The 26,969-nt window shown below is 29.4% G+C and overlaps 2 protein-coding genes and 1 long non-coding RNA gene across 4 annotated transcripts; 2 read left to right on the forward strand and 1 right to left on the reverse strand.

The window, feature by feature from the left end:
• Window positions 1-2,024: 2,024 nt before the first annotated feature.
• Window positions 2,025-12,835, reverse strand: LOC129915739 (protein takeout). The gene is made up of 5 exons (XM_055995404.1): window positions 12,680-12,835; window positions 2,945-3,037; window positions 2,727-2,880; window positions 2,515-2,648; window positions 2,025-2,390 (listed from the first exon to the last, which is right to left on the reverse strand). Exons 1-5 carry the CDS (start codon window positions 12,768-12,770, stop codon window positions 2,053-2,055), a joined length of 810 nt encoding a protein of 269 aa, XP_055851379.1. The 5' UTR covers window positions 12,771-12,835; the 3' UTR covers window positions 2,025-2,052.
• LOC129915748 (uncharacterized) lies at window positions 10,399-11,250 on the forward strand. Its single transcript, XR_008772366.1, has 2 exons — window positions 10,399-10,677; window positions 10,740-11,250. It is a non-coding gene; the product is annotated as an uncharacterized LOC129915748 (long non-coding RNA).
• Window positions 12,836-19,407: 6,572 nt separating the features above from the next.
• On the forward strand, window positions 19,408-20,907 carry LOC129915740 (circadian clock-controlled protein daywake-like). 2 transcript variants are annotated; one of them, XM_055995406.1, is made up of 6 exons: window positions 19,408-19,511; window positions 19,583-19,705; window positions 19,946-20,041; window positions 20,103-20,253; window positions 20,315-20,448; window positions 20,514-20,907. In XM_055995406.1, exons 2-6 carry the CDS (start codon window positions 19,627-19,629, stop codon window positions 20,861-20,863), a joined length of 810 nt encoding a protein of 269 aa, XP_055851381.1. In that variant the 5' UTR covers window positions 19,408-19,511; window positions 19,583-19,626; the 3' UTR covers window positions 20,864-20,907. The 2 variants fall into 2 exon arrangements, with proteins under 2 accessions (XP_055851381.1, XP_055851380.1); XM_055995405.1 differs by having other exon boundaries at window positions 19,438-19,705.
• Window positions 20,908-26,969: the final 6,062 nt, after the last annotated feature.

Below are 26,969 nucleotides of genomic sequence, written 5' to 3' on the forward strand. Positions count from 1 at the left end.
AACACAAACATTTCATAATTTACTACTTCAAGAACCATTTCATTTCGGTTCCAGAGTTGATTTACCAATTGGAACTTTTTTTTAGCTTATATACTGCGAACTGAACCTTTAGACAAATTTGTAATATCAACATAATTTTGTACAACAAATCAGTGATTAAATTTTTTAACATACAATTTTTTAACATATTATTTTTTTTATTTTTTTTTTCAAATGCTTTACTTAGAGGTTCAACGTGGTGTATGTGTAACCTTTTTTCAATTGGAAAGTTTTTGCAATTATTGCATTAAAAAGTATTTTAGAGTTTTTTTTTAATTTGTACACAAATTATTTCAGTAAAAAGGACTGACGTTCTACATCTTTTTGTTAAGCCAAACTCTTTCTTTAATTTTGTATCTAAGAAACCTCTTTAAAGAATATTTTTTGAAAAAATATTATTTTATTTATTTTTTTCAAAATTGTATGCAATTAATCACTAATTTTGTTTTCAAAATTCAATGCGCTCATTAGTTTTAAGTCAAAAACAGGAAACCGGATGCGAAAATATAGTTCAAGGTTTTGAAAAATAAAATATATATAGCATAAGCATTAACGCTGGATTAATTCTATTTCTCATTGATAACGCCTGAAAAATGACCTGTGAATTATTCTTATTATGCCTGGGGCGTTCGCTATGAGTTCTTCCTATTAATGAAAAATAAAAAAAAAAAAAAAAACAAACACACAAAAATGTGCAATCGAAAGATTAATAAATGAAAAGAAAATACTATAAGGAGAGAATTAAAATGGTAGCTTAGGAAAAAAAAAAAAATTGTCGTGAAATCTTTAAAAATAAGAAAAAATATAGTGTAGGATTCTGATGTTCTTTTCTTTTCAAACTCATCATCATATTTTTGTGAACAAAAACAATTTTTTTCAAAAATTAATAATTATAAATAAATGATATCAAAAGATTGGTAGAATCAGTTTTAGCATATTTGAATATTTGAACAGAACGTAAATTGAGTAAAGTGTTTTTGAAAAAAATGGTCTTCGAACTCAGAATTTTTGAAAAAATAATTTAATTAAAAAATTTTTCAAAATTTTCTGTGTAAAAATATTAATTTATCTTTCAAAAATTTTTGCCCATATTTATTTGTGAGATATTTCCTTCTCCACTTAAACGATGGAAAATTGTCTTTCACTCCCATACAATTTTTCCCTAAGTAATCTAGACAATCTGTTGACATAATTTATAAAATGTAAACAAAATTTTTGAAAAAGAAATTTTAATTTAAAAAAAAAACAAAACCGGAAATAAGGGTGACTTTGTGAAGTTTTTCTAATATTTTGCAGGATACCTACTCTTTTCAATTAACTTAAACTTGGTATGACAGTTTATTCTCAAGGTATAAAAAGTTCTTACTATTTCAAAAATCCCCCACCATTTTGAGTCTGAACGTCTCCAATTTGAACAAAGTTACTTTGTTTTTGGGGTTACCTTGGGTTACTGACGAAATATGTAAGATATCCAGTCAAAATGAAATTTGTATCAGCCAAACTTTACTTAATCATTAATTCAATTTTATTTCAACTGAAAGTTACAGTGCGTGAAGAAAATAGAGTATTTTTTTGCATTACTTTTATTTTTTTCTAAGAAGCTGTTTAGACTCCTTTTGCAACAATATTTCTCCTAGCCCAAGAAGAATATTTTTATTGAAGGAAATTCCTCGTTTAAGTGAATTTATTGGATAAATGGTTTACTGTGGTTAAATAGTTTAGACTATTGTGGTCCAACTTTCCGATTCTTCTTGAATGAAAAAAAAAATACCCAATCTCTACAATAGAGCTATCATAATTTGGACAAACATTTCTTTTTTCACATACCTATTCTAAATGTGAGTTAACGCCTGCTTACCTTTTCTTTATTAATTTAGTCCTTAACTGAGAAATAATCAGATGCATATTTTTTATTTATTCAAATAAATTAATGTTTTTTTTTTTCATTTTATTAATTAATTATTAATTTATATTTTTTTTATTCATTTTATGTAAACTAGTAAACATTGTACATTAGTTAGACTTTCCATATAGTTTCTCAGAAGTAGGAATATCACTAACAAAAAAGTTCGCCGGAACATAATGGAAATATGCTTGTAATTGTCCTAAAAGCACTCCTTCTATAGTTTTTATTAAAACAGGCTTTAAAGCTTCAAATAAATCTTTCCAATTTTCATTGAAGAATTCATTTGTACTTTCCTCGATTTCCTTATTTCCATTGAACAAATTATCAAATCTTGTTCTTAGTTTTGATATGGCAATATCAATACGAACGCTAGTAACGTTGTAAAAAGTAAATCCACCCTTTTCATATAGTCTTGTTTTACTGTACATTTTTATTCGAAGATCATCTAAAAATAAAAAAAAAGATATTATTTTTGGATTGTTCTTATTAATAAACAAATGAAACAAAAAAAAAAAAAATATTTGAGATCTAGAGCTCAATTTTACTTGAAGCTATTTTTTATAACTCACCGCACTCAATAAACATTTCTCCATTTCCTTGAAGGGGAACAACTAAAATTTTTCCTTCCATTTTATAATGCCCGTCCACTCTTAAATTTGGTACCAACAAAGTTGTTTCCCAGCTAAAATCTTTCTTGCTAACTCTAAATTATATTAAAAAAAAAAACATAATGAACATTTTTCATATACCTAAGTTTTCAATAAATATTATTGTTACTAACTTGCTTTCTTTGACAATAGTTTTTGCAAAACCTTTTGTTACAAGATTTGTTAAATTTGCAGATATTGTCGCAACTTGATTATTATCTTGTTTGTAAACAAGTTTTTTAATAACAAAAGGATCGATGGGTTTGCCAACTTTAAGACCAGGGATACCTTTAAAATGTTCATATTTTATTAGTTTTTGAAATATAATTACATTTATTTGAAATTTACTTACCCTTGGCAAGTTGATTAAATACTTTTTGTACAGAATTTGTGGAGCATTTGGTAAATTCAGGCTTGTAAATTTCACATGGTGTTAAATATGCAGCTGAAAATAAAAACATTCACAAAAGAGTTTAGAAAAATTTAGGGTAGTAGGGATAATACAAATTAAGTTTGGAATACTGAAATCAATTAAGCATATAAGATAAAAATAAGGATTAAGAACTGACTTTTCTTAAATTTGGCATAATGGGTTAATTTTTTTTGGAGTGTATCCAAATTATAAATATTTTACTAAACAGTAAAATATTAATTAAATACATCCAACTTATATTTTTACTTGCGATATACATACATAGGTACAGTGACCATATTTCTGGAAGCGAAACCCGGGACAGATACAAAATTCGTTGGATCGTTTTGAAAATATTGGTGGTGGAACTAAATAATTGACGAACATTTAAAAAAAACTAAAGCCTAGTCTAGAGCCGAAACGAAAATTTTCATACAAAACCAGCAAAAAATTTTGCTTTTCGTTGCACAATACGCAGTTTAGGTAACGAAATTCTTACCTGTGCTAAAATATATGGAGATTTTTCAATAATTTGTCACTCCCAATTATTTGTCGAGGCAATTTTTCTTGCAGCAAAAGTTTTTTGACTTTGGAGACTTAGAAAAATGTTCGTTTTGCGTCGGCAGCGTACTAGGCTTAATGCATTATCCGAAAAATTTGAAAAATTTTAATTTCCAGCCACTGTTTTCTTGTTTTCCGTATTGATACAATATTGAATACAAAAATCAGAGAATGTTCGAATACGGGACAATCACGGGATAAATTACAAAATACGGGACACTTATACGTCCCGGGTTTCTTAAATAAAAACCCGGGACAAGCTGTAGAAATACGGGACAGTCCCGGGTAAACCGGGACGGATGGTTACCGTATACATAGGGCAAGTTTATGATTCGAAAAAAAAAACCCAATTTCAACAAAAATTTTTATACAAAAGCGTTTAAGTAACCGTAAAATTTTCAAGAAACACATTTTTGGATCTTTAAAAAAGTTTTTGAATATGGGTCAGAGAAATAATGCAAAATTTCGTTTTTGAGTGTTAATTAATTATTTCTTCAAAATGGCATACCTACTAACTTTTTTTTTGAAAAATGTTAGAACATTTTTATATATAAAAAATATTTATTTTTTTAAAACGGCTCTAACGATTTTCAAAAATTCTTTTTCTAAAAATTTTTTTTCATACAAAAAATCATTAAAAAACTGATTTTTTATATTTTTTTATATTACTGGTGAAATTAATTTATTAAATTAAATTTTAACTTCCCCAATTTTTTTTACGCCGACGTTATGTAGTAAGTAAGGAATGACCTCAAAATCTTTGATTTCTTATGAATTGAGATTGAATTTAAGCCACGTTTGTTACTTATTGTGTACTAATAACGTTTTACTGTTTTCTGTTAGTGTAAGATGTTAGGATACAGAGGCGAACGTTGAGTTACCGGGGCCCTGGGGTAAACGAATTTTTTGTTATCAATCTTAATCAAATGAAACATCAGAGAAAATGTCTTTTAAAGTTCTATTCATAAATTGAAAACCAAAACTTTCTTGGATGTCTGGTTCCTGAGATATTTCCAACCAAACATGTTTTTTTTTTGTTATATTCGGCCTTATTCTTTCCATTTGTTATTTTTTTTCTGGCTAGTGCAAGTTGTATGTGAAAAAGATTATATAAATTGTTTTTTAGATCAAAAAATTAATCTTTTTTTAAGTTTTCCATCCAGAAATATGTTTGAAAATTTGCACTTATGTACTTTTACACTTTTAAGAGAATGTAGTTAATGCTTAAATGCCAATATTTTATTATTTTTTTTTTATTAAAAAAAAAACCATAAATAAATGTTTCATAAAAAATATAAATTTTCACGTAGATAAAACGTTGCGCCTTGCGAACAACCATCTTACTGCACTCCGTCCCTGTCAATGCATATGTGTTTTTGTTCATAATTCAATCTGTTACAAAAATACATATATGTATAAATACAAATAATAAATTTTAATTTTTAAATTTATAAATATTAAATGCTAATTTTTATTTTAAATTTAAATTACATAATTTTGTTACAAAAATAAATAATTTAATTTTCTTGCACTTGTATTAAATCACATTATACTTTTTAATACTCCGTATTGCATCCTCCCGACAGCACTGACACAAATTTTAAAATAAATAACAAATATAATATAAAATAAAACAAGCAAAACAAAATAATTAAACTATACGAGAAATTAAATGAATGTTTTTTTATTTTTATTACATTCTGATGCCGATGTCTTTTGAACAAAGTCTCGAAATTGCTTTTGAATTAATGATATAATCAACATAGTCTAAGAGCCAGGAGCAGATTTCTTGCGTGAGAGGTAACCGATTCATATGAATGTCAGAGGTAGCGTGGGTCATGGTGATGACGAATACCTTAGTCTGCCTGCATTTATTTGGGCCGTTGTCGAGAAAAAGCGCATCAAAAGTACCATTTTTCTGAAAATCGATTTAGTGAGGGTAACCACTTAAAATTTATTGATAACCAACGCCACATACTCACTGATAACAAATATACCAATGGCAGACATTTTAAGTGTGGCCAAAGCCCCGGCAGACTGTCCCGAAAATGCGTTTTTCTTGGCGTTTTTAGACTTTGGGGTAACCACCTAAAATTAATCGCATCCTGTAGCGGTGGACTCCCTGATAACAAAAATACCCATGGCAGACATTTTGAGTGTGGCCAAACCCTCGGCAGACGGTTTTGAAAATGCAGTTTTTCTGAAAATTGATTTATTTAGGGTAACCACTTGAAATTAGTCGCATCCTGTAGCGGTGGCCTCCCTGATAACAAAAATACCCATGGCAGACATTTTGAGTGTGGCCAAACCCTCGGCAGACGGTTTTGAAAATGCAGTTTTTCTGAAAATTGATTTATTTAGGGTAACCACTTAAAACTAGTCGCATCCTGTAGCGGTGGACTCCCTGATAACAAAAATACCCATGGCAGACATTTTGAGTGTGGCCAAACCCTCGGCAGACGGTTTTGAAAATGCAGTTTTTCTGAAAATTGATTTATTTAGGGTAACCACTTGAAATTAGTCGCATCCTGTAGCGGTGGACTCCCTGATAACAAAAATACCCATGGCAGACATTTTGAGTGTGGCCAAACCCTCGGCAGACAGTTTTGAAAATGCAGTTTTTCTGAAAACTGATTTATTTAGGGTAACCACTTGAAATTAGTCGCATCCTGTAGCGGTGGACTCCCTGATAACAAAAATACCCATGGCAGACATTTTAAGTGCGGCCAAACCCCCGGCAGACGCTCCCGAAAATGCAGTTTTTCTGAAAATTTATTTATTTTACTTTTTCACATAACTCGCGTGTTATTGGACCTAGCAGAAACAATTGTATAGCAATCTTAAAGCTAATTGAATTTCCTACAGAATATGTTAAATAAGTTTTTTCGATTAAACCTTCGGTTTAAGAGTTAGGGTGGTTTTTTTGAAGCAAGTCAAAGGGTGATTTTCTTATTTTCGTCATATCTCTTTTATTTGAGCTTTTTTAAAAATTAATTTGAAGTAAAAGTTGTAGATCTTTTTATTACCTTCATTTATTACATTAACGGTTTTTCGATTTGACAGACCGTTTTCTATCTGTAGGAAAAAAACTTCAAAAAGTTTGCATTTTTTTATATAGCTTTTTCCTATATAAAAAATTGTAATCTTTTTACCCCTCCCCGCCTAAAACTATACAATTTTTTTCTTGCCTGAGTGCAACCTACACGACTAGGTTTTTTGTTACATTTATTGCAAATTACCCTGTACTATGTAGAACCTTTTTGCTATATAAAAAATTGCAAACTTTTTGAAGTTTTTTCCCTACAGATCGAAAACGGTTAATGTAATAAATGAAGGTAATAAAAAGATCTACAACTTTTACTTCAAATTAATTTTTAAAAAAGCTCAAATAAAAGAGATATGACGAAAATAAGAAAATCACCCTTTGACTTGCTTCAAAAAAACCACCCTAACTCTTAAACCGAAGGTTTAATCGAAAAAACTTATTTAACATATTCTGTAGGAAATTCAATTAGCTTTAAGATTGCTATACAATTGTTTCTGCTAGGTCCAATAATACGCGAGTTATGTGAAAAAGTAAAATAAATAAATTTTCAGAAAAACTGCATTTTCGGGAGCGTCTGCCGGGGGTTTGGCCGCACTTAAAATGTCTGCCATGGGTATTTTTGTTATCAGGGAGTCCACCGCTACAGGATGCGACTAATTTCAAGTGGTTACCCTAAATAAATCAGTTTTCAGAAAAACTGCATTTTCAAAACCGTCTGCCGAGGGTTTGGCCACACTCAAAATGTCTGCCATGGGTATTTTTGTTATCAGGGAGTCCACCGCTACAGGATGCGACTAATTTCAAGTGGTTACCCTAAATAAATCAATCTTCAGAAAAACTGCATTTTCAAAACCGTCTGCCGAGGGTTTGGCCACACTCAAAATGTCTGCCATGGGTATTTTTGTTATCAGGGAGTCCACCGCTACAGGATGCGACTAGTTTTAAGTGGTTACCCTAAATAAATCAATTTTCAGAAAAACTGCATTTTCAAAACCGTCTGCCGAGGGTTTGGCCACACTCAAAATGTCTGCCATGGGTATTTTTGTTATCAGGGAGGCCACCGCTACAGGATGCGACTAATTTCAAGTGGTTACCCTAAATAAATCAATTTTCAGAAAAACTGCATTTTCAAAACCGTCTGCCGAGGGTTTGGCCACACTCAAAATGTCTGCCATGGGTATTTTTGTTATCAGGGAATCCACCGCTACAGGATGCGATTAATTTTAGGTGGTTACCCCAAAGTCTAAAAACGCCAAAAAAAACGCATTTTCGGGACAGTCTGCCGGGGCTTTGGCCACACTTAAAATGTCTGCCATTGGTATATTTGTTATCAGTGAGTATGTGGCGTTGGTTATCAATAAATTTTAAGTGGTTACCCTCACTAAATCGATTTTCAGAAAAATGGTACTTTTGATGCGCTTTTTCTCGACAACGGCCCAAATAAATGCAGGCAGACTAAGGTATTCGTCATCACCATGACCCACGCTACCTCTGACATTCATATGAATCGGTTACCTCTCACGCAAGAAATCTGCTCCCGGCTCTCGGTCTAACAGGTCTATACGAGTACATCAGGGTAAAAATATTCATATCAATTTTTTTTGGTTTTTTATGTCAATTTCAGTTTTCTTCGACGTATCGGATGTGATTATCTACACCTTTCTCCAGGATTGTTTCACAATATTCAATTTTACATCTTCTTTAAATGAAGAAAAAAAACATCCCGTCTTTAGAAAGCAAAAGACGTTATTCTATTTTCACCACAATATGGTTCACTGTTTCAATATCCTCAATTCGAACACATTTTTATACATCTACTTGTATTATATTATTGTAATATATGAATTGTAAATGAATGAATGTTTCTCAATAAAAATCTTTTAGAAAAGTAAATTAAATTCCATTTTCCCTTTGCTTGAGATATCAAAGTAAATTCAAATCTTGTTTGTACTTACCTTCGAATCGGATTTAAAATCCATTTTAAATGGATTATATTTATATTCCTCATTTTGAGTATAGAGACATTCTTCTACACGTATTTATTTTGCATTATTTTGTGGTGGATAACACCTAAATGCTCTTCAAACAATTTAAATAAGCTATAACATATTCCTTAGCATGCTGCTGTCTGCAAGGGAAAGTACATTGAAATCGCATTTATTTTATAATTAAAATAAATGCAAATATAAAACATATAATCATACACAAGCTGGGAAACAATTTCTCTTGGTTAGGTTAAAGGTATAATTAGGCACTGTTTGTCTGTTCAAAGAAAAATCGCAAAATTTGTATAATCCTTGAGTAATAAAACCTCAGAATATAGACTGATAAAATTGCTTGAATCTTTTCGACGTGGTTCCTATACCTTATTTAATTGTGTTGCAACCTATCTGGAAAAGTTCTTATTCACTGTGTTGCAAAATAAAAATCATGTCAATTACTTTGGAAATGACCTAGCAGAGGTTTTAGGTTTTACTGAGTACATCAGATTTCGGCACTTGAAATTTTTCGTAGACCCTCAAAATTTCAAATTATCGTAAAAAAAAACCGTTTTTCAATGTTTTCAGATTTCAACGATTTTTTACTCAGCCATTTTTCGGTCAATTTCAGATTTTACAGTTCTAAACAAAGGAGTGCTTGTTCTTTTTGAAAATATTTTTTTTATTATGCTCAAGCACCAAATTGGGTGTAGATTTTATGGGCTGAATCTCAAAACACAACATTTTTTCACCGTTTTTTAGAGTTCGGAGACCGTTGTGTTTTGAAATTTTTTTTTATCAACAGTTTTATTGTTTTATTTATAATAAAAAAAAGTTTTAATTCATCAAAATTAGTTAGACATTGTGGAAGTTGTAATTTTTTTACTCGAGAAAGAAATTTCAATTTTTTGGGACAATATAAAGAAATGAAAAATTAATTTCTCTGTTCATAATAATGGTAGAAAATTTTTTGTGGTCTTAATCTTTAGAAAAAATGTTATTCTCTGTAAATACGTTTAAAAAATTTTGATATCGATTTTGGTTGCTCAGATATATATTTTAAATACTGTTCATTTTTTCTTACCCATGATAACACGAGCCAAAAAAAAAAGTGCCAATACTTTTGACCACACCTGTCTATCTTTATGTATTTTGACGTGCTGAATCCGAATCTGAAGTCAATTTTGATAAAATTTCAAAAAATCATGAAAATTGGTTTTTTTTTGAAATAAATAAAAATTTATTTTTGGAGTAAAAAAACCATAACTTCCACAATTTCTAACTGTTTTTTATGAATAAAAGCTTTATTGATTCAACAAAAATATAACAAAAAAACTGTTTATAAAAAAAAATTCCAAAACACAAAATGTAGCTTAAAACGATCTCCGAACTCTAAAAAACGGTGAAAAAATGTTGTGTTTTGAGATTCAGCCCATAAAATCTACACCCAATTTGGTGCTTGAGCATAATAAAAAAATATTTTTGAAAAAAACAAGCACTCCTCTGTTTAGAACTGTAAAATCTGAAATTGACCGAAAAATGGCTGAGTAAAAAATCGTTGAAATCTGAAAACATTGAAAAACGTTTTTTTTTGCCGATAATTTGAAATTTTGAGGGTCTACGAAAAATTTCAAGTGCCGAAATCTGATGTACTCAGTAAAACCTACAACCTCTGCTAGGTCATTTCCAAAGTAATTGACATGATTTTTATTTTGTAACAAAGTGTTATTATGAAAAGCTCAGTGGTTTTTTATTTAATTCCTTTTTTCTTTGTTTCATCAATAAATCACTTACTTTTTATTGTTTTGTTTGCTTTTACTATCACTTTACTCTTGAATTTTTTGTTAATTTTTGTCAACTTTCTTTGAATAAACGTTGTTATCGTTGTAGAAGTTGTCAGTTCCAGATTGGCGTTTACTAAAGATCAGCCAAATCCATCTGCACTTTCTAGATCTAGATGGAACTTTTTCTCTTCGAAACAATTTTTTTGCGTCATTGATTGAGCTCCAAAACGAATTTTCTGCGGCCTTTAATATTGCCGGGTGACAACATTGGTTAAAGTAAAGCTTCATTTACTTGAGCTTGAGGTCCTGGGAGATACGCAAAATTAACTAAACACGTCAAACAATAAGTAGTATATTATTTTCAGACTTCAGTTGCCACGAAGACTTGAAACTTTTCGATGCACTACGAGTCAAACCACAGCTTGACAATACAGAAACTATGGATGGCCAGCGATGGCCAGTATAATTTGTACCGTAATTCTTGCTATCGTTGATATAATTTTGATTTAAATGGTTACTCCAGTTTATTTCTTTTACAATTTGATGAATTGACAACGGTGTAAATCTTTAAGAAACTTCAATAAGTTTCGAGTTCAAATGACCCGTGACAAAACATCACAAAAATAGTGCTTTTGGAAGTTCAAAATTCAATATCTCAAAAACTTGGCACTTTAGAGCCATTCTAACGCTAGCTTCGAATTCAGAAGGTCATCAGAAGGCCATAAGAAGAATATAATTTGGTTTCTAAGGAATAATATTTCTTGTCATTATTACTGTAGGTAATTTACGGAGAAATCGATCTTAAAAATCGTTTTTTTTTTCAGAATAACAGTGTAGTTTTTCTACATAGTCTTGAATAAAAGGTTTTAATCTATATATCTGCTTTCCAAACTTTTCTAAACTTTTTTGATTGTAGAATAGGCTTTTTTTTCAAATTATGTTCGTCAAAAATCCAAAAATTAATATTTTGCTAAAAAAACAATTAAAATAGGTAAAAAACATTACAAGTAATTTTTATCCAGGTTAAGTTAAAATCCAATTATTTTTGTATAAAAATAAAAAAATAAAATATCGTATTTTTGCATTTTTCTCAATATTTTTGAGCAAACACGAAAAATGGTTTGAGTAAAAGTTTTAGATCTTTTTTTTATCTACAACTTTTGGTTTAAACCTTTTTTTGGAAAGAAACCGTAGACAACCACAATTTTTGACACCCCACCACCACCACCCCCTTCCTCCAATTTGTTTGTGCGTAATTTATTTTTCCCTTCCATATACCATTTATCCTAAATTTTCTCACCTCCCTTATGTTGCTAAAAGTTTTTCAAATTTTGCCCTCTGAAACCCGGTTTGGCACTGGTCTATAAGGAATACAGGAAAATTCCTTTTTGCAAGTTGAGTATATAAATGAAGCTTAGAGAGGCAATATATGTAAAAATGAAATTTTTTGTTTGCTATACTGGAAATGTATTTCTTCCGAACAAATATTTACATTGAAAATTTGCATATAATTATTGAATGAAAGTGAATTATTTACTTAGATAGTTAGAGCTGAATAATAATTGACATTTACTTTAAAACCCCTTAATTAAAAAAAAAATAATGACTAGGTGAGTATTGGTTAACTTTTAATTATTATAATTTTCATTTTAGTTACGCCTTCTTAAGTTCAAATCATTAACAAGTTCCTACTTAATTTATATTAAGATACAATATAGGTACATAATCTAACTTACGGCATAAAAATTCGTATTTAAGTTCTAGTTTTATCACTCTACAGACACAAGTGTCCATAAAATTGTATGAAATATTCTCGTAAGTAATCATCCAAAAGCCTATTGAATAGATTGGCTATATTTTTATTTATCAAATAATACGGTAGGTAGTTCCTACTTGTTTCATTGAGCCAAACTCATAAAAAAATTATATTACATTGTAATTAAAGAGTGGCTAAAGGTCACTATAATTTGATGACAAACAACCACAACTAAACACTTTGAACCACAACAAGGACAGCAACATAACGTTTACGTAAAACGTAATTAGAAGAATAATATATCGGACAGTATGAAATTTCATGGATTTGTTGAGATGTTTTATTACAGGGTGGTATGTAATGGATTACTCTATTTATAAAGGAAATATCTTGTATCTTGTATCTATTTTTCTATTAACGAAACTTAAACACACCAAAAAAAAAAAAAAGAACACAGACGAAACGCGACGACAAAACAACAATCGAAGATTGATTGCCCGAATTAAGTTTTTATTTTTGGATGATTGGTTTTGAGTTATATCAACTTACGTGCTTCTGTTATATAGACATCTTCATTGGCAGATGACACAAATGAATGAAGCAAACCGATAAAGCAAATTATTTTCAAGTAAACTAACATTTTGAGAAAATAGTTAAGAGAAAAGTCTTATTATCACAGAAGCAAGAAGATAAATAAATTGAATTTAGAATGCTTCATCTATTTATTGCAGTTGCAGGCAGCAGTAGTTTATAACTAACAGCTAAGTTTTATAGTTATTATACTTGGCAATTCTATCTCACTATTTTAGCATTAACATACGATAATATTATGGAGGTTAAGTTTTTTTTTTTTTTCTATTTTATTAACTTAGTAGTTATTATACCATAATCGGTTTTAACATATATCGATATATTTTTATATAGGTTTTATTGGATAGTTGTAAAAAGTATAATGAAATAGGAAAACATTTCTTGAAATGTGAGTATTTACATCTATGGGTGTAACTTATATTCTACAAAAATTTCCATTCTGTTTCAATGTAGCTGTTTATTTGCGCCCTTTAATAGCTGTTATTAATAAAATATTATATTAATATAAATATATTTCATATAAAAAAGTTGTTTGTTTGTAGACCATTAAGTACTTCAATTTAACAATCAATGAAGTTAAACGAGTTTTGTTTAAACAGTAACTAAAGCATTAATTTTTTCGTTTTTTTTTTAGCCCCCATTAGAAACTATAGAAAACTGTTTCTTCTTTAAATGGGGCCTAAATACTTAATCATATTGCAAAACAGCTTTTAAAAACATTTAACAATACTGCTTCAGAAGATACTACTCCGAGGATAAGGAATATATAGAAAAGGACTTTTCGGAACTTCAGTGTAGGTACCCAAGTCATGTTTGACCGGGCGGTTAAACATTTTTAGGACTTCCACTCCCAGCTACAAAGACGACTACAAGATATCACACCTGGAACAGACTGTTTGAAGAAGATAAATATCATCATGGGACAACGACGAAAAACACCCACGGCCAAACAACAGACCCTAGCAGAATTAGCCGAAGTATTTGCAAACCACTTCTAGGGAAATTTCATGGACAATCCTCCAGTTCCTCTACAAGAATTACTGATCGAAGTTGAAGCATGATCACACATGGTAGACACCAGAAATTAGAAGCAACACAATCCCAAAAAATGAAGACGTATTTCATAAAGAGGAAATATGTGAGACCACCAGTGCAGGAAACTTAACAAAGTCAACTGGATCGGATGTCATTTCCAACTTTGTTTTGATAATGTTGCCGAAAATCACCCTCTTCTTGTTGACAGTGATCTTCAACAACTGCTTTAACAACGGTTATTTTTCCGCAGCATAGAAAAAGTAGCGATTTTTACAGTACCTACTTAAAAAAAAGACAGACATACAGTGGAAGGATACAGGCCTATCTCACTACATATTGGTGCATTAGCAAAGTACTCGAGTTAAAAAGGTAAAAAATGTCTGTTTACAAAGAAATATGATACCGAACTTTCTCAATGGATTCAAGGCTAATCACTCACCGATGCTTCCTCTTCTTGGACTTCACAGCAAGAAGGAAACCACCCTAGGATGCCTAATAGACATCGAAAAGATATTTGACAGCATCTGGATGAATGGGCCAATATACAAGCTAATGGAACTTGGTTTTCCAGAATTTTTGGTAAAAGTTATCAAACATTTTCTTACAAATCATCTCTTTTTTGGTACAGGTTTCCACCAAAAATCAAGACTACGAAACATCAAGGCCGGATTACCACAAGTGTCGATGCTAGGACCTTTTCTTTTCAACATATACACTAAAGGAAAAATCTAACGTATAATTTTGGAAAAATTTGCATGAAACATCTGAAAAACAAGTTAAAAAAATTTTAATTATAAAGAGTTTGTTGTAAAATCGATTTTCCGAACCGTGCAATGTAACTCAAAAACTAATGAAGCTATCGACTTGAAATAAAATGCAAATTACTCGTTAACTTATTAGCCATAAATATTTTTTTTAACAATTTTTTTATAAAAAAACATTGTGTGTTTTCGTTTTTTTGGTCTTTAATTTTTATTTTACACTTTTTTTTTTGATTATAAATACCCGAGTCGAACTTTATGTACGAATTCAGTACTCAATATACTTAATAGAATCTATATTACTACTTACAATTTTAAATTAAACCTAAATATGAACTTTGTATACTTACTAAGCTCAGTATCTCCTGAGAACCCTCCACGACGGATAATTAACGACTTTTAAAACTGAAAACACTAGTTTAATCCTAAGCATTCTACTTATGTCCAGAATTGTAAGACCTAACTATGTGCCTGAAAAACTCTTTAAGCTTGGTAGATACTATTAATACTATACTTAAGCTACATTGAGAATTTAAGTCCTAAATGTTCCTCTTCAAATTTGTACTTTTCAAATTCTTAATACTATTAAAACTCCAAATTCTAGTTATGTCCTTAAAACTCAAGTTCAGACATGCAACAAACTTGCCCATTGTCTCGTGCACATTTTCAACGGCATTCGAAGTAGGTCAAGGCGAGTGCGGTCGGTATCGGTTATTTTTTTTTTTTTTTTTTGATTTTTACCTAGTGAAAAAATTTGCGTACACGCTACTTAGGTCTGTTTGATGGGTGCTGCCTAAAACAGAAATATTTCTACTTTTTTAACATTTTTAACCCAATTCCTGTTTGGGTACTCTAGAAATATTTCTGTTTAAGGCAGTACCAAAACAGACCTATTATACCTATAATAAAAAAATAATCGAGGAATTTTTTTTAGAAAAAAAGTGGAATGTAAAATGTGGAAGTGAAATAAAGTGAATGACAACAAATAAGCGTGTCGCGACATGTCGGTCAAAATAAATAAATTCTTTTACTTATTAATTAAATGATTTTTGTTGCATAAAAAAGACAAAAAGTGGTTTTCGTCATGACTTCCATCGGTCGATGTGCTCGTTTGTCAGTTCGTTGGGTGCGTCGGTCGGCGTGCATAAAACTGCAGCCTAAACGGGTCGACGGATTTTCTTAAAATTTGGTAAGAATGATTTTTTCATAATTTGCAAGGTTGTTTTTTTTTGTAATATGTATCTCCTTTGGAAAGTGTACCCTAGACTGGGCCAAAAAAAAAAAATATTTTTTTTTTGAAAGTTACTTCGAAAATCTTGTTCAGGATGATGAAAAAAAAATTTGGTGAAAATTTGAGCCGTTAAAAATAATTTTAAGAGGTCTATCATCGGTGTTTTTTATTTTTATACATGATATGATGTTTTACAACAGAACTGCTAGACGATCAAAGTAAAAAAAAGTTCTGTTCATTTTTTCTTATATAAAATTAAATTTTTTACAAAAAAGATCTAATTGAAAATTTTCGTCAGACGAGCCGTATTCGAGTAATTAAGCTTTTTAAATCGAAGTGTTTTTTCAATTTGACTGTTTCACTTTGGAATGTTGTGATGAGCAAATAAGTGAATAGAAAAATAAAACCACGACAGATTCTTATAGGAAATTTAATTCAATAGTTTTCTTATGACAAGTAGGTATGCATTGCGATTTGAATAAGATTATCTTCTAAACGGTTAAAGCAATTAATTTGCTGCCAAGGAACTTTTTATAAAACGTTTAAGTCCCTACAAGAAAACATCTTGCTAATTTGAAAATATTGAATTTTCAGTGAATTAGAAAATTTTGAAATTGAAAATTGATTTTTTAATTTTTTTTCTCGATTTATACGTGAATAACTTCTTTAGAACTCAAAAGCTTAATAACTCGAATACGGCTCGTCTGACGAAAATTTTCAATTGGATCTTTTTTGTAGGAAATTTAATTTTATATAAGAAAAAATGAACAGAATTTTTTTTTACTTTGATCGTCTAGCAGTTCTGTTGTAAAACATCATATCATGTATAAAAATAAAAAACACCGATGATAGACCTCTTAAAATTTTTTTTAACGGCTCAAATTTTCACCAAATTTTTTTTTCATCATCCTGGACAAGATTTTCGTAGTAACTTTCAAAAAAAAAAATATTTTTTTTTTTGGCCCAGTCTAGTGTAGTGCAATTTTCTCGAAAACGGCTTAAAGGGTTGTAACTGAATTTTCTAAAGGTAATTTTAACAAAATTGCGTTTTTAGTTTTTATAAAAAAAAAAGGGTAGTAGAAATATAGTATCTACATATTTCATTTTTTTGTAAAAAATTCAAATTCAAATTTCACACTTGAATGGTTAACTAATATTATGTACATAATTTTTTAAGGTTCAGAGTTTTATGAGGATACAATACAGTGATACAGATAACGCCTGAAAACTGAACTGTAAATTTTTCTTACAATGTCAGGGGTCACCGCCGCCAATGGATTCTAGCTGTAAGCCTTTTAAGGCAATAAAATCGCATTTTTTAATGGAAAACTAAAAAAAAATTATAAAGTAAGCCTAGAGAGAAAAAAAGGGCCTATAGAATTTTTGAAAATATAAGTAGAATAAGTAGGACTTAATGCGCTTTTGTAGAATATTTAGGTTTTAACCAGGCTTTAATTGTAAATTTTTTGGTCCTTAATAACTACCCAAAATGGGATTTTTTCCGATAACCGACTATTTGAGGTCTTAAATAGAGGCTATTTCCTATACAAAATAAGTGATAATTATGACCTATTGTATCTAAACAGAGAATATTTAGGTTTTAAATAGTGCCAAATGTTCGACTCGGGTAATTTTCTGGACTTGGGCATTGCACGGCGCAAACTGTAGACGCAAACTTTAAAGAGCTGTAGAGCCACCATTTTGTTTTATTGTATCAATACTTCATAATGTCAATAATATCATATACTTTTCCAAATTTCAATAAATGCTTTCGGTTTTCCAAAAAAAAAAAATTATTGAAAAAGCTGTCTTCCAGAGGGGTTTCCCCCCTTAAATTAAAGTGGTTTTCGTTGATTTTCAGTTGCTTTAAAGTGCCACGAAAATATTGTCTTACATTTTCTGATTATAGAAACTAATTTTTGAGATAAAGATCCAAATACTTGAAATAATTTAAAAAATTCTACATTAAAGCTTCTTTCACTTGCAAAGTTTATATTTGTAATGAAGAACATTATATTTGTAATGAAAACATAATGAAAAACATCAAGTGAGTCACTTAAATGAATCACATCAAAATTTTCCACGTTAGCCCTTAAAATATACAAATGCTTCATATAAACACTACTTATTACGGCATTATAATATCAATAAGCTTATTCCTTACACTTTCAATAAAGCGTAACCAATATTTTGTTTTGCACTACGAACTAAAACACTTAAATTGTATCTAAATATTTGCCTGTTATGTATCAATTTCATTTTTCCTATTGACTGCAAGAACTCGAACTTGATGTATTCACTCGCCTCAAACAATGACATATATTTTACATTTTTCTCAATTTTGTTTTGGAACTATTCATTTTTTTTTTATTGAAAAGAGTCAGAACCTTATAATATAGCTGTGTTGTCTACAGAGGCGTTCGGTGAACTGCCGGGGTCTCAGGGGAAGGTTTAATTTGCGGGCCTTTTTTCTATTTATTTTTCTATTTAAAAAAAATTAAGGAGTTTCTTTACTTTTGCTTTGATTTTTTTTATATTTTTGAAATTTATATGTTCCAGTGCCCAACTAAAAATTTTGATTTCAAATTTTGTACCCAAAAAGCTATTGGTAGTGGTACCTATAACGTGTCTATGTCTATAAAGCGTGAAGTCAATGGATTTATTGGAATTTGCATTAAGTTTTTTTTATCAAGTTTTTGGGTCCCTGCTTGAACTCAATTTTCTTAGAACCTAGTAAGCTATATTCTTTTGAACAACAATTCTTTTAACACACTATATTTATTTTCTTGGGTCTCTGTAAAAAAAAATATTGACAGAATATTGATAATTTTCGGGGGCTCGATACATTTAATTACTTCAGGAGTTCTTTAATGGTAGGGCCATATTTTGTATATTATCTTGTGTTGTCGGTGATTCATGTCCTTAAGATAAATTAGGAAGCTTAGTGAACATAAGATCTTCTCCACATGAACTTACCCCATGGGCCCTGGAATCAGCCGCCAGTAAGTACGCCTCTGGTTGTCTAACACTTGATATTTTTCTGTCTTTAATGAATTAGATATGTGTTAATCTTGGTATAATTTACTCTCAAATCTCAGACTTAAATTCTTAACAACAAATTAATACTTTGAGTGTTTTTTTTTTTTTTTTTCTTACCAGGATAGGTCATTAATTGACTTGCAATTTTATTATATTTAATGACTATTTTTTTTTTATCATTTTAATAACATTGTTTTTCATTACCTCGACTTACTCGTAAGGTCATTGTAAAACTAAATCTTAATTGTATATACCCAAACCTGCTCATCATTATGAACTGACACTGACAGTAAACTTATGCCGACATATCTAAAAACCCTTTAATAACTTCTGCAGTAATAAATTGTTTTTTAAATGCTTCTAAGTAAAGTTAATGAAAAAGCTTGGCATCGGTAATTACTCGTGTAATGCCAACTTATGTGACTGTCATAATAAATATGTTTTATTGTTTAATTTATTTTATTAGTACTCGTAGATTGGACCAGAATCTCCGGATATTCAACTTACATACTAAATTTAAAACAAGTTTACAACCCATTAAACCAAATGTTCTAAATAAATAATTTTTTTATTGATAATGACAAAGAATTTTTTACAAAAATAAATAACCGCAAAATAATATATTCTTCCAAAATAATAATAATTTATTTTTTTTTAAACAAAAACCAGTTGAACAAAAGTTCGAGATAGTTAAAACATTTTAATATGCCATTGTGAAGTTCAGGTTCGTGAAATACTTTGGGTTGGCGGCTCATTAGATCAACTTGCCAATGAAATTGTTCAATCTGTTTTCAGCATCGTTTGCAAAAGCATCTTCATTCTGAAATACTCCTCTCGCAATGAAAAAACTTTTAACTTTATATATTTTCGGTCTTTTAGCCTTAAGTGTAGTTGGCTTGGACTATCTTACAGAAAAACGTAAGTAGTTACTATGACGGTCTGAATTAATTTTAATTCGATAAATTTAAATAAATTAAGATTAATAAATCTTCTTTTTTTTGGTATAAAAAATATTTAAATTCTATTGACAAAAAAAAATATAAATCAACTTCCTGATAGTGATACCTGTATAAATGTGACTCATTCTTTTAAATAATTCCAACAAACGTCACCGATATTGTTTTGACTAGACTTTATTGTTTTGTTTTTGTTTTTTAGCTGATTACCTTGAAGAAGGTTGCAGTATTAAAGATCCGGAATTTAGCAAGTGTTCTATACGAAATCTGCAAAATGTCTTCAACCAATTGAAAGACGGTAAATGAAATCAAAGCTTATATAATATTTTTTGACTGATTACAAAAACAATTCTATATAGGAATTCCTGGATTAAAAACTCTTCCTAAAACGGATCCTTACTATATCAAAAAGGTTAAACTCTTGCAAAATAATAATGCAGCAAAGTTCGAAATTGAATTGGCCAATTTGACAGCAGTAGGATTTGGTAAAACCGTTATCAAAGAAAACTAGTAAGTAAATTTTGTTTTGAAAAAATAAAAACAACTTTCTAATAGAGTGTATTTATTTAAGTGTCGACGAACGAGATTACAGTTGGAAGACCAAGTTCTTCCTGCCAAAACTTCGTATCGATGGTGACTATAAAATAAATGGTAGATTATTGGCATTAACATTAAAAGGAGCTGGAGCATTTTTTATTGACATGGGTGATTATTTTTAAGTGCTTTATTCTACAATATGATTTTTTAACATATTTATTTTTTGTTTACAGAAAACCTTGAATTTAAAATGTTATCCAAAGTTAAGCTATACGAAAAGGGTGGAAATACATTTGGTAATGTTAGCCAATGTAAATTGGATTTCAAAATTGGTGCTCTTAAATTGAATTTGGATAATTTGTTTAATGGACAAAAAGAATTGGAAGATAGTATGAATACTTTGTTGAATGAAAATTGGATGGACTTTGTTGATGCAATGAGACCAGCACTAACTCAAATGATGGAAGGAATTATGGAGGATAATATGAGAAAAGTATTCCATTTTGTACCAGCGAAATTTTTTATTAAAGATATTCCGAAATCTTATGAGTTAAATGGTTACAAAGACAAAAACAGTAGTTGAAAGGATTGATATATAAAATATTTCAATAATAACATAAAAAAAAATTTGAATTGTTGTATTTTTATTGTTTGTGAATGCCTTAATAGTTGAAGATTGATAAATTACAAGAAAGTTCTAAATGTTACAAAGGTGTGCGTCCCACTTGTTGAACATTTACGTACAAACAATGTGTCTTCTTATTATTACAGTGATTCCAAATTCTTTTTTTTTTCCTTTAAGTGTTCAATTTTTTTTTTTAAATGTTAAAAAAAAAACTACTATTAAATGACATTTTCCGCTTTTACATTTTTTAAATGTTATACAGGTTGTTCTATTCTACTAATCGAATCGCCGAGATTGAGGTGTTCATTTAGGAAAAATGCAAAATAGTGTCAATTGAGCTAAGCTCAAAATAAAAGTTGCAAATTTTTGAATTTGATATAATGTAAGGACACATTAAGCTATAAAACTGCTTATTTTAATTCTAGTTATATACATCTAGTCCCACAAATTGTTTGGTCTAATAGAAGAATATTGGCCCTTTGTAGTAGATCCACATACACATTTAACGAAAGCTCAATTTAAACAAAAAAATAAAGCATACATCTCACTTCCAAATAAATAAATTGCACGACTTGCTCTTATGCTTAAAGTAACTATAATGTTAAAGCTTTTTATTCAAGAAATTTAAAATTTGATATTTTGAAGAAATTTCATAAGTAGTATAAAAAAATTAAATCTGTTTTTATAATTAATCTCCATTTTAAATTATCTTAAAAAAAAAAACAAATATGCCATTTTATTTCTTGTATAAAAAGGTATTTTAAAAAAAAAATTTTCGAAAATTGTAGGAGCCGTTTTTTAAAAAAATAATTTTTTATGTATAAAAATTTTTTAACATTTTTCAAAAAAAAAGTTGGTATGCCGTTTTGAAGAAATAATTAATTTACACATAAAAACTAAATTTCAAAATTTTTCATTGATCCGTTTTCAAAAAATTGATTTTTCAAAAAAAAATTTTGAAATATTTTTTAAAAATCCAAAAATGCGTTTTTTGAAAATTTTCTAAATTCTTCATATTATCTTTACTTACACACGTTTGTATAAAAATTTTCATTTAAATCGGGTTAATGTTGTACGAGATATTCAGAAACGAAAAAAACCGTTCTATGACAGGTACCATTAATAACGGTACAAAAAATAGTTTTTTTATTTTATAAAAAAAAATTTAAATCAAAATCGTTAGAGCCGTTTTTGAAAAAAATTAGCTTTTCTATTTCCGTTATATGGCAAGTACCGTTAGTTTTGGTCATAAAAAAAAAATTTCAATTTCCTTTCTAGGGAATCACCAAAAACTGCTAACTACCAAGTTTGAAGAAAATCACTTCACTCGTTTAAGCTGCAGCTCCAGATAGAGACAGACACACAGACAGACAGACAGACAGACAGACAGACAGACAGACAGACAGACAGACAGAATTGCCGGACCCACTTTTTTGGCATTCTCCATCATCGTAATGTCATGTAAAATTGTTATCTCGAGTTCGATTTTTTTTACGAATCCTAAACTTGCCCTATAGTACCTATATCGCAAGTAAAAAGTACTATGGTTTTAAAATCGACTTAGATATGGGTGAAATATACTTCTAATCTAATTCTAAGTTTACAAGTTAGATATATGTAAATAAATGTCTTATTACTATTAATTTTTGTCTTAAAATAGAGTTTTGCTAAATTCGAGTCTATTACTAAGGGTCAGTTGTCCTCACTTTTGACTAGTAGAATGTGAAATTCGATGTTAAATTGCTTCTACAATATGATGGCTACACAAACGATTGAGGATTATGTACTACAATTATTTTTTGAGGAGTTACAAAAAAATATCAAAAATTTATAAAAAAAATTAAATTTTCTCCCACCTTCCGAAACAAACCTGAACTTTGACCAACAATTAAGTTAAACTCAATCAATTTACGAAATTCATTTACAGATAATTTTTTATATAATAATTTTATTGTTAATAAGTCTATCTTTGCTCATTTTTTTGCTCAAATGAGTAAAATTGTAGCTACATATTAAATAAAAACGATACCAACCTCTTTTTCAAGATGGTGGCTGATTCCGACAGCTGATCATCAGGGCTGCCACCTTACTCCTTTAGCAGTAGATCTACTGCGTTTTAGCCCAAATGAAAATCTACTGCGCAGCTAAACGAATCTACTCCCCTTTTAAAAATTTTAATGGTACCTATTGTTGTCTATTTCAAAATTTTAAATACTGAGCCACGTTAACTCACTCTAAATGTATTCACTGAAAAATTCAAATGCAGCCCTATCGTGAGTTTTACGTGAACAAAATTCCTAACGAAAAATTGAATTTCACTTGTTACTTCTGAGTTGCTTCGGGAAACTCGCCGTATTTTTAACTCTTTTTCAGGTAATTCGAGAAGTTACCGACATCTTTTAGCTCAGTTTTATTTTGGCTACTGGTGAAAAGTAAAACTCGCGATACCTGTTAAGATTTCGGGCGAACAAAATGATGTGAAATGACGTGGAACCGGAGATAGCTGTTTTTTTTTTTTTTTTTTTTTTTTTTTACTGTTGATCTAATAGTTTAATTTGTGTTGTAGTAAAATATATTTCTGTGATTTGAATGTTGTTTGTATATTTGAAAATCTACTGCGGTATATTGCAATCTACTGCGTTTTCTTGAAATATACTGCGCTCAATTATCTTTGGGGTCGCATGAAAAATATTTTGTCCTACAAAAAATGCGATATTTTATGATTCAATAAAAATGAAGTTTTGAAAAAGACGTTCAATCAATCGTCATTTCAAAAAAAAAAAATTAAAATAATTTGAAATATCCATTGATAGAAATAGAAACGTCTTTTTAAGACTTAATTTCTTGTAATCTGAAAAGTATAGCAGTGCTTTTCCTACAACTCAGTAGTTAGCTGCTCATTTTTTGATTTTGAAAGAAAAACACAAACAATACATTATGTAATTGCTTGTGTAATTTGTTTTTTTTTTTTTAATTCCACCTATTTAAATGACCATAACCTCCAGGGTTCGGACTTTACTTCGATCGAAGTAGATTTACTTCGATTTTGGGCAAAAAATAAAATCTACTTCCCTACTTCTCTTTTTCAGGATCTACTTCTATTTCTTAATTGAAAAATATTTTTCAAGTAATAAATTTAGAGGAAGGGATTTAACTTCAATTTTAAATCTGGTCATGGCATTGAGAAATAAAGCTCAACTGATATCTCAAAAGATGAATGGAGGCCAATTATTATTCTTCGAATTCAAGATAGAAATAAAGTTTGTCAAAGTAATTTTGACTGATTTTGAAGAATTCCGGATCAAAAATTTGTTAGATTATGCTGAATTAACCGTTTTACCCTTAAGCACCGTTACATCTTTTGGAAAAGATCATAATAAAAAAGTAAAGAAAAATAATTTTGTTGAAAAATAATTTTTTTTTGAATAAATTTTTGGAAATAAATGTTCTGAAAGTTTAATGTTGAAATCTACTTCCAAAATTTTGGATCTACTTCACTTTTTTTTTCAAATTTGCTTCGAAATTTTGAAACTGAAGTCCGAACCCTGATAACCTCCCAACGAAGTATGCTTCTTGTATAAAATCTATAACAAAGAATTATTAGAAAGTTAGACATCAAGCAAAAGGGACTATGACAAGAATATTGAGAACGGTCCAATTTTTTTTATTTTCAAAAGTACAACCTTAATGGTCACAGTAAATGTAGTTTTATAAATAAAACTATTTAGAGCCGTTTTTGAGAAAAAACATGTCCTAATTTGGTCATAATGGCAAGAAGTACATACCTACCGTTAACTTTAGTCAGAAAAAAAAATTCAATTTCCCTTTGCAGTAGATATGACCAAAAACTCGCTTTACTACGAAGTTTGAAGTAAATCTCTTAAATGGTTAAGGCTGTAGAGCTTGAGATAGAGAAAAACTGGAGGCAGGTATTTAGAATTGAGGGAGCCAATTTATTTTTGCAAAACCCGAATACAAACATATTTCAAGAAACCTCTTAAATGTCGAAGAAAACTTAACATAAATAAGGAGATTGACTTCAAGCCCGCTTGGGAGATAAATTAGGTATAACATAAAGGTCGAGAAGATAAAAATAATTCATATTATGATAAGCAGATAATATTGAATTCAATAATCTATTAAATCCGGCTCTGTTTAAATTGACTTGCAATTAATTGAATAGTTTGTTAATAGCCTTACTGCAGTTACTTAATATTCTCGATTTAATGCACATGCTTTTTCTTAATACATATTGTAATTTTGTATTTATAAATGAGAAAATATTTAACCAGTTAATAAATAATTTTATATATTGATATTGCTCTTAAAGAGAAGAGATAAAAATTATTTTATGAAGAGAAATATTATTCTTTTTCATTATTTTCCTTATGATTGTGTTTGTTATTTGTTTAATCTATGGAGATTTGCATTTTCAACTTGCTTTTAGTTGAATGTCTATCATTATAAACAAACAAAATATTATATTGATTTTCATGGCACACACCGTCGTCATCAAAAGTTTGAGAGAACTTTTCTATTGGTTTACTTTTCTGTTTATCATTCATTTTTGCTATACCTATATCATTTCTTCATCATAAAATAAACAAACAAAATATACAGTAAAAACTCTACTTGTGGACAGTTTGAATAAGCGCATGTTTCTTTTGAGTGAAAACCGTTTCAGCAACCAAAATGTATCCTCATTTTCTTAAGTTCAAAAGCTCTGAGAGTTTTCACTGTGTTTATATTTTCGCGTGTCCAAAATAAGATACTTCAAACGAATCATTAAAAAAAGTTTAAATGAATTATACAACAAAAAACCATTCCTAGAATGATTTTGAAATAGGGACAATCAATATAATGTGAGTCGTTAATGTAATTCATATACAAATAACACAGGTCTGCAAGGAAGGAATTTTCGTAAACCAAACTATACTTTTCCAAAGAATTTTCGAAATCAGAATCTGAATTCAGTAATGTTATTTAAACTCGAGACATTCCAACACAAATATTCAAAAACTTGTTATTTTTTTTTTTTTTCGGAAAATCCTTTAAGCCCAATCTGTCACCAATACGTAAACAACCCTTACCCTATAGGAAGACGACATATCAGAAACTCCTTTCTCCGAAACACAAATACATAGATTGCCTTCCATGTTTCCATGTAAAAAAATAATTTATCGTATAATTACCTTCTAGAATTAGACATATTATGGTATTAGTATTCTTCTTCGTGATGCTAATCTCTTAATCGTAGTAAAGTTCCTAACTTAAACTTTCTCTTTGAAACTTTTTCGTAACTTGGTCACTTACCATTTCACAGCCAGATCAACTTTTTTTAAGGAACTTTATCTATGCAAATTTTTTGGTCAAATTAATTTTAAATTCTTGACCAACAACGTTTAGCAGCAGTGCCGTACCTGGAGTAAACCAATTTTGAATTAAGTGACCATCGCTTGAAATTTTGTTAATTTAGTTATAATTCGATTATATGTAATCGATTCCACTTCGTTATAAGATGGGGATAAGATTTTGTTAAAATAACTTTAGCCTTTATCTTGAAAACTTTTTGAAGTGAAAACTTCTTTAGTATCGTAGTGATTTGAAACAAGATGAAACGAAAAAGCGACACGAAAAATCATTTGATCATAACTTTTTTGTTTTAATAGATAGATGAATGGAATTTATACTGTAGATAGGTAATTAAAATAATTATGATTGTGTGTTCATTTAATTTCATATTCAAAATTCTGAGATAACGGTGAAAAGATGTTCTTTTTCTAAACACGTTATATCTTTTGATCTGGAGCACATAACAAATTTATTTAACTTTAATACGCATGCTGATAATGTTACCTTTCATTTAATATATCACACATAACGGTACGTGCTCTACAAGTTTTATAATCTTTAATTGAAAAAAACTTGAAAAATACCTCAAAACACCTGTGAAGAATTGATGCCGATTCTAGCTCTTTTTGTAGATGTCTATGGTCGATATAAATATTTTGAGCTGAAACAATAAGCTTTCAGATGGTATTAAAATTATTGTGAATTGTCATAT

This window comes from Episyrphus balteatus, chromosome 3, assembly GCF_945859705.1.
Source record: "Episyrphus balteatus chromosome 3, idEpiBalt1.1, whole genome shotgun sequence".
In the NCBI taxonomy this organism is placed as follows: Eukaryota; Metazoa; Arthropoda; class Insecta; order Diptera; family Syrphidae; genus Episyrphus; species Episyrphus balteatus.